We start from the raw sequence: 9,773 nt of genomic DNA, 5'->3' as shown, positions 1-9,773 counted from the left end.
AACGTCCCCCGAAAACCTGTCTCGATACAACAACAGGCCACCGAACAGGCTCCTCGACAGCAGCCAACGGACCCGCGCTCCGCGGGTCCGCTTACAAATGCCCATACGATCCCAACAGCCGACGCCATCTGAGCAATTCGTATCACGCACCTCCACCACCGCTGCGGATCAAAAACCCCCCAGCACCTCCCAAACCACAAAACCTGCGTACCGGCAACCGTACCGAAAACGTTGTTAAGGAACACAATCCCCCCGTAGAAATGGCCAAGAAAACAAGCCAAAATGACGATTGGGAAGCGAATTTCAGTAAACGATACCCAAGCTTATCTGGGCTAGAGCTGGTGGAGACAGAGATAGACATAGCTACCCCTCGCGTCCACGCTATGAGGACGAAGGAGGTGTAAAGGAAGGAAAAGGTGTACGGAATGGAATTTCCTTTCTTTTCATTTTCATTTTCACTTCATTTTCCTTTCTTTTTATTTTTAATTGAGCTGTATTCCTCGTTTTATTTCTTCCCTAAAGAACTCCATCTATCCTCTTTCCATATTCTATATTCTCGTGTCATCGCAGCTCTAGTAGTTAAGATACCAATGAAGAATCCAGTCAAGAACGCCCAACTCTTTTACTCACCCCACCTTATTGTTACGTTTACAGTAGTGTTTTTTGATTGTTGTGATTTACGATAAGAGGAACGAAGGCCAGCCATAGATAGCACGTCTAAACTGCCCCATGTGTTAATATCTGGCGCCTTCCCCATCCTCATCTCCATATCTACTTCCCATTCTAAAGTTTCTATATATGACGGAGGTGGAATGTTGGTGTATTGTAACTATCCAGCGGGCGCAGTTCACTCTCTAGGCGTATAGGCCTCTGGTGAACGTTGTATACTTTTGGTCTCATTGTCTCATTGTCTGATTTTCTCACTTTTTATCATACTACCTTTCTTCCTATAAACTTTCCTATAAACTTATTCTATGGTTTGCTTCTCCAGCCACCCGCTTTGCGTTTCGATTATACAGTACATACATATGCTGTACATTATACTAATCATTTACGTCAGGTATCGATTTGCGCCGAAGGATACTTCTAGCAGTGTTGCCAGTGGTTTTGTGCCAAAGGCCCTGATATGATATTACAAGATCTTCCTGACTTAACTTTATTTTGGTGGAGTGGGATATTTGCCCCACAGATGCCTTTTGTACTTACATACCATAACTACATCTATTCTCCTTTTATACTCCTACTAGTTACCATCGTTGCTTTCTCAGTATTCAACATACCCCCAATACTTTACTTCTTCAATCAATAGAAATCTAATGATGTTTGTATGTGGAGATATAATAGATTAAGGATGAGTGATATTAAAATCTCTTCTCTAAGATGGTACATAAGGATATAGATAAGAGAATGGAAGTCTCTGCCTGCCCGCCTGCATGATCTCAGCTGTATCTCAAATACTAGCATTGCAACCTGCCTATTTACTTACAGATCAGATTGCAAGTGAATCAAGATTAAAGGCTGAAGATTATTAGCCACCAGCCTGTGAGGTAAATCGATAGAAGCAATATACAACTCTTATATATATGTACGGAGTAGGTTAGTTGTGGATGTACGGGAACTTACCAAGGTTATAATTTAAAGTTTCTGCTGATCGTTTTAGGTCCAGAAACAACACTAGCCGTATTTATAAGTATTAGTACTCGTGATTTACTCTTGCCTTCATCAAAGCTTCAACACTGCAACCGTCGAGTTGACCTCCACCTCTCCTTCGTATTATTTGCATTCTACGCATCAACGAATGACTGCGTGAAGTTATAATCTACCCCAAGAACTGGCGCTGAGGCAATTTACAGGCCAGGTCATTTCCAACATATATACTTCCTTAGCTACCCTGCCGACGTGGAAGCTAGTACAAGTAACCAACTGGGCGTCCCTTGCGTATGGCGCCAGTAACCTTGAGCGTGATTGACAGTATGTACTGGCCGTAGATGCGATATCTTTCCGTCCGCCATTTGTCTGCCTTTGACGAAATAAGTGCTGTGCCTTTTCGCTTGAATATGTCGCTAAGTGCCTTTTATTGGGGTTTAGATGATCTGAAAGATGTGATACAACATCTATTCGAAATCCAATCCGCGGTCCATGGATATCTGGGGTCAGAAACACAACAAGAACTTGTGCGAAAAATGTGAGCTATTTTGCACCCCTTTGGTACCTGTGGTTTGCGTATCCCATATAAACACGTCTGCCTCTTGGGAATTACAAGCAGTGTCATCATGGTTGAGCCACCATGGTTACGCGCCATGCCTGTTGGTTCATAAAACAAAGCAACAATCAAACCCACGGGAAGAGAGAAAGACAAGGGAAAAGACGCCTTACACACTCTGCATCATCGTTCCACTTTTGAAAACCCGCGATATATTAACTCGAGCGACAATTCTAGAAAATCCTTGACTCTCTCCCTATCAACCCTCTCAGAGCATTCCCGCCCGGACCCCTCGGCTTCCCCATCCCAAACATCCCTACGCATAAATGATCCTGACCCGCCCCTGCAATCCGTTCAACTTCCCCCAGAAATCATAGACTATGTCGACGCAGCACGCAATCCGGACATTTACACGCGAGAATTCGTCGAACTTGTACAACGTGGCAACCAGGATTTGAAAGGAAAGGTGCAGGCCTTTGCTAGTTTCCGGGACATTCTCGCGAGGGAGATGGCGAGCGCGATGCCCGAGTGTAAAGGGGAGGTTGAGAGGGTGCTGAGAGTTACTGGCGGAAGTGCCAGCAGTTAAAAAAACCAGTTTAGAGCTACAAGTAGATGATAGCTTGTATGAAAGTAGCTAGAATGTATTTGATGACATCGACCTTGTGAGGCGAGAATTACCATATTCTAGTACTCAGCTAGTATTACCTTTCTTACATACTATATAAGCCAGCACACACCTTCACAAGACATATAGTATACTAGTCAATCAATCTTCAATAGCGGATCTTAGAAATTGTAACAGTAGGCCCCAAGTCGTGGGTGTGTGTTTAAGCTTAGGCCCCCTCACTGAACAAAGCCTTGGCGGCTAGTTAATTACTGCCGCCTCCATCCGCCTTGTAACCCTCTCTTCCGTTATCGCGACGGGGAACATCCACCCACGCCTTGACGGAGCCGGCTTCCCAGGTCATATCTGTCTCATCATGGCCAGCTCCAGGGCTCAGTGGTTCAATCCCATTGCCTTCACGCCCTGGCCAGTAACATGTATCACAACAATCGTGTATCTCGCATTACTTATTCCAATCCTCGTCATAAACCTTGTCGTTCCTTCCGCTCCAGAAACGAATCCCAAGGGCGTGAATCTTACAGAAGCTTGGAGAGATCTTCAGCACTTAACTGGAGGTTTTCATCCTTATAATAGCCGGCGGAATGACGAAGTTCACGAATGGCTTCTAAGCAGAATCAATTCCATCATTCGCCCTACGGTTGAGGCCGGACAACCTTCTTCCGCTAATGACAACTTGCCGGAAGTTTTCGTTTTTGACGATAATCGGTCTAACTTAACATATTCTAACGGCGGAGTTGGTAAGACCTCAATTGTGGGGGTATATTTTGAAAGCACGAATATAATAGTTTATATACGCGGGAGCGAAGATGGCTTGGAGAACTGGTGGGAGCACTCGAATGGGAAACCAAAGGGGAAAGGAGGTGTTCTCGTGAACGCTCATTACGACAGTGTTTCAACCGGATATGGCGCCACTGATGATGGAATAGGCGTTGTGAGTTTGCTGCAGCTCCTCAGATACTTCACGACTCCTGGAAACAACCCCCGTAAAGGTCTCGTTTTGCTCTTCAATAACGGGGAAGAAGATTACTTGAACGGAGCCCACGTATTTAGCCAGCATCCACTTTCAAACTTTACGCATACGTTCTTGAACCTTGAGGGTGCAGGGGCTGGCGGCCGAGCTGCTCTTTTTCGAACCACAGACACAGAGGTTACACGATTTTACGGGAACACTAAGCACTCGTTTGGTTCTGTGCTTGCTGCTGATGGCTTTAAATTGGGCCTGCTTCGTAGTCAGACTGACTATGTCGTGTTTAATGGCATCCTAGGACTTCGAGGACTTGATTTGGCCTTCATAGCCCCCAGAAGCCGATACCACACAGGCCCAAGATGACACACGACACACAAATATTGATTCCTTGTGGCACATGCTTTCTGCTTCCATAGGAACCACTGAGGGTCTCGTTTCATACACAGGAATGGATTTCGATGGCAAATCAAAGGACCAAAACAAGGTGAACAGCGGTACTGGCACCCTTGGTGTTTGGTTTGATATGTTTGGAACTGCCTTTGCTGTTTTTCGCCTCCATACTCTGTTTGCAATTTCAGTAGCTCTTCTGGTCATTGCCCCGTTGGTAATCTTCGTAACAAGTGTCATCTTATCTAAAACAGACCGGATGTACTTGTTTTCGATGTCTAAGTCTTTGGAAGGAACCGGCGACCAGGTCTCCTTACGTGGTCTTCGTGGCTTTTCTCGCACCCCTATCATCTTGGTCATTGCCACTACTATTCCCATATGTTTAGCGTATTTGCTTGAGAAAGTCAATCCATATATCGTGCATTCCAGCCAATTTTCAGTGTGGAGCATGATGTTCTCTGCGTGGATATTCCTGGCTTGGTTTCTAGCATGTGCTGCCGACTTTTTCAGACCTTCAGCTCTTCACAGGGCATATAGTTACACATGGATATTCATCGCAACGTGGATCATGCTTGTCATTAACACGGTTTACGCAAACCAAAAGGGAATTGCTGCTGGGTATTTTCTATTATTTTACTTTGCTGGCGCGTTTCTCGCGACTTGGATTTCTTACCTGGAACTCTTCGCTCTTCCGCGAAAAGGGGATTTTGCCCGCCAGGCCACAGGACGGCGCCCAAGCAGCCTCAGCAGCAGGTTACTAACTTCTTCCGCGGACGAGCTACGATCTAATGCTAGTCCCAGTACTGCTGAATTTCCCGGAGCTGCAGGGGAAGATACCGACCCCACAGAATCTACCTCCCTGCTTCGTGGCCAACGAACCACGTTTGCAAATTATCGAAGTAGTCGCCCTGGTGGTGCAGCAGAGACAGATGAGCGAGAAGATATCAACAAAGGAGGCACTTTCGAGCATGAACAGTCGTGGAGCTGGACGTTGCCCAGGTGGACATGGGTGTTACAGCTCTTGCTTCTAGCTCCTATCGTCCTCATTCTTGTCGGCCAGCTTGCTCTTTTTTTGACCGCCTCCATGTGCCAGGTTGGTTCGGACGGAGTCTCTACCTTCGTCGTCTACCTGGCATGTTCTGTTTTTACAACTCTTCTATGCATACCTTTATTCCCCCTGATCCATCGATTCACATACCACATCCCAACATTCTTGTTCCTCGTATTTATTGGTACTCTAATTTATAATTTGGTGGCCTTTCCCTTCTCGCCTGCCAACCGTTTAAAGACGTTCTTCATCCAGGAAGTTGACCTGGACAACGGTTCGAATACGGTATCGCTCACTGGCATTCAACCATATCTTACGGATGCAATCAACTCTATACCAAGTGCAGCAGGCCAAAATATAACCTGCGACAAAACAACCCCTTTTGGTAAATTGGAAAGATGTTCCTGGAGCGGGCTCTCTCCAAACGTTCTCGGCCAAGGCCGTGAAAGGGACAATGAAATCGACCCTGACAAATGGATAACCTACAACATAACGAAAACAGTAGGCAAAAACAAAGCACGCATCGAAATTTCCGGCCGGAACACACGAGCCTGCAAGCTCAAATTTGACAGGGCAGTCGCGAATTTCCAGGTTTCAGGTTCTGCAGTAGACCACCGTATGCCCCCCACTTCCCGCCAGGGAGTTTCGGAAATCAGACTCTGGAGTCGAACGTGGGAAAATACTTGGGTCGTCGATATAAACTGGCATGAGAGCGCTGACAAGTCGGACGACGACGACGACGACCATGACGATGAGAACCACGACGCTCCCCAAAACATATTGAGTGGAAAGGCCATCTGTATGTGGAGTGACGGTAACCAGCCGGGTGTGATACCAGCACTGGATGAAGTGCGGCTATATGCACCTAGCTGGATTGCTATTTCTAAAGCAGCGGATGGCCTTGTCGAGGCCAGCCATAGCTTCACCATCCAATGATACCATCGCTTTTTGCTGAGAAGAACATTTTTCTTTCTATCTCTTTTTTTTTTTTTTTTTTTTTTTTTTTTTTTTTTTTTCATCCCATTTGGTTGTCATTTCGGGTCTGGTGTTTGATATATGAACTGTTGGCTTCCATTTTCGATCATGCCACTCTTGTTTACATAGCTCCCCAGTTCTAGTTAATCAGTTTCTCATCAGTTTAGTATTCCTTTCTTTTTGTGTATTATTCGGCCAAGGAATGAAGGACTGACTCCAAGGAATTCCATATACTTTCCATTTACCCACATCAACTGGATTTTACTTGATGCCAAGCCAACCACCGAGCGGACGCGAAATGCTTATTTCAACCTCCCTGCTCTAAAGAGATTTCCTTTGCCGGAGAAGAGTGCTAACTACGAGTAAGATCCCACAATAACGAACCAAGTTTTGTGATGCTTGGGACCTTAACAGCTACTTTGATCAATGTATTAAAAATATTTGCGGAGGCCTCATATTTGGGCAAAATGCGACAAGGATATTCCCCGAAGACACTGAATCAATTCCTTTTATGACTTGTTATATATCAATGAAAGCTGCGTTAGTACGTGCTTGCCTTTTGGGTAGTCGAAGACATGAATGAAGCCTGCGGTCTTTAGCCGGATTTCTCATTTATGTCAGTCTTGAGGTATCCGGAGATGACGGTTCTGTACTGGCTAGGCCCGATTGAAGCTGTCCCATCATCTCCTTTATTCGTTGATCGCGGTTGAGATATCTTCAAGATGTCCTGTTCAAATTCTTCATTGCAGCAATAGAGCATGGAAATACATGTGTTTCCTTCACTCCTCTTTTTGAGTTATTCAGTGAATTAATACGGAAGGATTAATTCTAAAAACTCGTCACCAAGATGGCACATTGCCACAGCCGGAAAAATTCCTATTTCTCTCAGGATTTCATAAGAACAAGTATGTGTTCATGCATGAAGCCAATTTCGCGAAGAATTTATATGGAGAAGAATCCCAATCTTCTTTATCACATTCACTCTAATGTTGTAATCTGTCATATCAACCCAGTTTAGCGCCAAGAACAAGAATGAGGTTTAACACAACTTTTTCCTTTACACTCCTCGTCACCTCAGCTTGCTTCACTTCCTGAGGCGGCCACCTTTTTCCTTTTGGCTTCTTTCATCTCTCCTGTGCATGTCATTTGTATCTCTCGAAGTCTGTTATGGCCCTTTTGACAGGCCCCCTTGAATTAAACGTGAGAATGGGGACTCTTCATCCAAGGCCTCGTTATCTGACTGGCCATCTCCCCTCTCCGCGCATGCTTAATAGCGAGATTTCGAAGTACCGTAGTCCGCAGATCGACCTCAAAGAAGCTGTTTACTCCCTAGCTGCGGCGGTCCTATATGCCCGACACTCACAGTACGTTGAATCCCTCGAGGAGCACACTGACGTCCTTCGGCGCGGTTCCTCCCTTCTCTCCCGCGCACCTGTGTGGTTCAACATCGGCTCCCTCTGGGCCTCAGTGGGCGATCTCCGTCGAGCCTTGGACGCATACGAGCTTAGTATCAACGAGGATCGTGAATTCACAATATCATGGTTTAGTAAGGGGGTCTGTCATTTCCTACTGAGAGAGTATTGCGAATCTATGATTACTTTCAGGAAGTGTTCGTCAACCTTTAAGATGTTTTCCCAGGTTACATTATTCGATGACTATAGTCTGGATTTTGTTCTTGTGAAGGATGATGTCGTGTGGAATGCCAACGTTGCCAAACGCCGCTATAAAATGCAAAGTGCATTGTGTGGAGTGGACGATCTCGAATCAAAGCTACGGCGTGGCCATCTTAACCTGTTTCTTGGACCGCATAAGGATTGCTTTAAATTGGACGAGATGTTCTTAAAGAAGGGCGGATCTAGATTGAAGGGGGCTCTGTCATTGATCCCACGTCCACTAACTATTCGAAAGCGTTCTTGCCACATGCACCGGAAGTTTGCTTATGTTGGTTTTTCAGACATGCAAAAAGGTGAAACCAAGGTCGTTCTTAAAATCCCAGTCTCCAGAGGACAATCGACAGCAAATTCTAAACCCCAAGGGCCACAGGGTAAAGCTAACACTACTGGGATATCACGCTTTCCGTCTGTTATCCCGCGCAAACGAATTCCCTCCTCACCAACTCTATCTTCCAGCAGAGGGCAAAGTTCCTGTGAACGGGCCGTGCTCGTAAATACGTTCCCTCTCCCACCACCAACTCTAAGGAGAAGAGGGCATGGAGCTGGCCCTCACTTTGTGGCTGGGCAAGATAGGGTATGTAGAAAAGGTGGATGGCAAACCCCGTCGCAAGATATACAACAAGGGCAGGCATATACACCGGCTAAGGAGTCGTTTTCATCACGATTAACTCCATTTTCTAGATCAGAAAGGGGTACTTTCTCACAGACCCGACTTTCAGGGGTAGATCAGGTGCCCTCCTCCGTATTTCCCGCACCTCCTCAGCCATGTCCAAGCTTGATGCAGCGGGGGCTACAGCGGATTTCAAACCCGTCCGTGGAGAATGCCTGTAATGAGAATAATCATGATGTTAATAAGAATACCACAGCTACCCAACTGCGCACCCCTAACCCCAGCTCCGAGCAGCAGCATTACCAAGGCCATTTCTCCAGCTCGTTCACGACCAATGCCGCTGATATAGATTATGACAGCAACACTACGGAACAAAACAACCATGGAAATGAGACCATGCTCTGTGTCTTAGGTTTTGACAGGACACCTGAAGAGCTAAACAGGAGCGATACACACTCACACATTACCACTCCTTCCGTTGAAACATCCTTGTCCCATGAAACCTTCTATTCGGTTCCTGAAGGGTCAAGTAATAGGATAAGCGAAACGGCGCCATCGACGCCATCATCAACCTCATGTTCCATCTCCGCTGCTAGCGTTTTCCAAAACAATTCCCCAAACCCGCACCTTCGTCCACGGATCTTTGGCAGTATTTTGAATTTCCTATCAATTACTGAAACGGGGGACATAGCGCGCAGTCGTCGTCGCTATGTTGGTGTTGGTTCTTCCGTAGCCGGGACGAATGAATAGTCACCCAGAAATGGCAATGGGGTCTAGCAATCACAATTCGAAGCGAAGGGTGAAAACCCAAAACCAGGACTTCCTTGAGCACGTAGAGGATAAATAATGATAGTTGTGATGGCTGAATGTGCGCTGTATGCGTGCCTGTATTACTGACGTGATCGTTTTCATTCTCTCTCTTTTTTTTTCATCCTCCTTTCAACCTTTTCTTGCCTGCAACGACAATATACAGAGAAGACTATCTATCGGTGACGATTTTCAGCGAGCCAGCAACTACCACACGCCAGCATGTCGTCTATTAACTTCACTTCGTTCTTTCTTTCCCATGCTCTCTTTTCGAATGATGAAAGAATAAATAGGTCGCGAGGGGAATAAGATGAAGCGCATAATGATCTATTGGGTTTCATTCAACCGAAGTCAAAAGTGGCTATCACCATGCTTTCTAAACTGGGAAGCATAGAGAACGAAGAAATACAGAACCGCAAGTGATACAGCCATATTGATCAGTCATGCTTTCATCTTCTCTGCTTTCTCATCTTCTAAA

The 9,773-nt window shown here is 45.8% G+C and overlaps 4 protein-coding genes across 4 annotated transcripts; 3 read left to right on the top strand and 1 right to left on the bottom strand.

The window, feature by feature from the left end:
• Positions 1–967: 967 nt before the first annotated feature.
• On the bottom strand, positions 968–2,012 carry HCAG_00170 (predicted protein; the record flags this gene model as incomplete). Its single annotated transcript, XM_001543074.1, has 5 exons — positions 968–1,031; positions 1,281–1,313; positions 1,487–1,574; positions 1,624–1,674; positions 1,925–2,012. 5 exons carry the CDS (start codon positions 2,010–2,012, stop codon positions 968–970), a joined length of 324 nt encoding a protein of 107 aa, XP_001543124.1.
• Positions 2,013–2,273: 261 nt separating this feature from the next.
• HCAG_00169 (conserved hypothetical protein) lies at positions 2,274–2,789 on the top strand (the record flags this gene model as incomplete). The annotated part of the gene is made up of 2 exons (XM_001543073.1): positions 2,274–2,310; positions 2,476–2,789. 2 exons carry the CDS (start codon positions 2,274–2,276, stop codon positions 2,787–2,789), a joined length of 351 nt encoding a protein of 116 aa, XP_001543123.1.
• A 394-nt stretch (positions 2,790–3,183) lies between these two features.
• Positions 3,184–6,166, top strand: HCAG_00168 (predicted protein; the record flags this gene model as incomplete). Its single annotated transcript, XM_001543072.1, has 3 exons — positions 3,184–3,870; positions 4,124–4,800; positions 4,978–6,166. 3 exons carry the CDS (start codon positions 3,184–3,186, stop codon positions 6,164–6,166), a joined length of 2,553 nt encoding a protein of 850 aa, XP_001543122.1.
• A 568-nt stretch (positions 6,167–6,734) lies between these two features.
• HCAG_00167 (predicted protein) lies at positions 6,735–9,238 on the top strand (the record flags this gene model as incomplete). The annotated part of the gene is made up of 4 exons (XM_001543071.1): positions 6,735–6,749; positions 7,070–7,110; positions 7,480–8,452; positions 8,585–9,238. The coding sequence occupies 4 exons, from the start codon at positions 6,735–6,737 to the stop codon at positions 9,236–9,238; spliced, it is 1,683 nt and encodes a 560-aa protein (XP_001543121.1).
• Positions 9,239–9,773: the final 535 nt, after the last annotated feature.

The sequence above is a fragment of the Histoplasma capsulatum genome, genomic scaffold, assembly GCF_000149585.1.
Source record: "Histoplasma capsulatum NAm1 scaffold_1 genomic scaffold, whole genome shotgun sequence".
Lineage (NCBI taxonomy): Eukaryota > Fungi > Ascomycota > Eurotiomycetes > Onygenales > Ajellomycetaceae > Histoplasma > Histoplasma mississippiense.
This window is presented reverse-complemented; position numbering and strand designations above follow the sequence as displayed.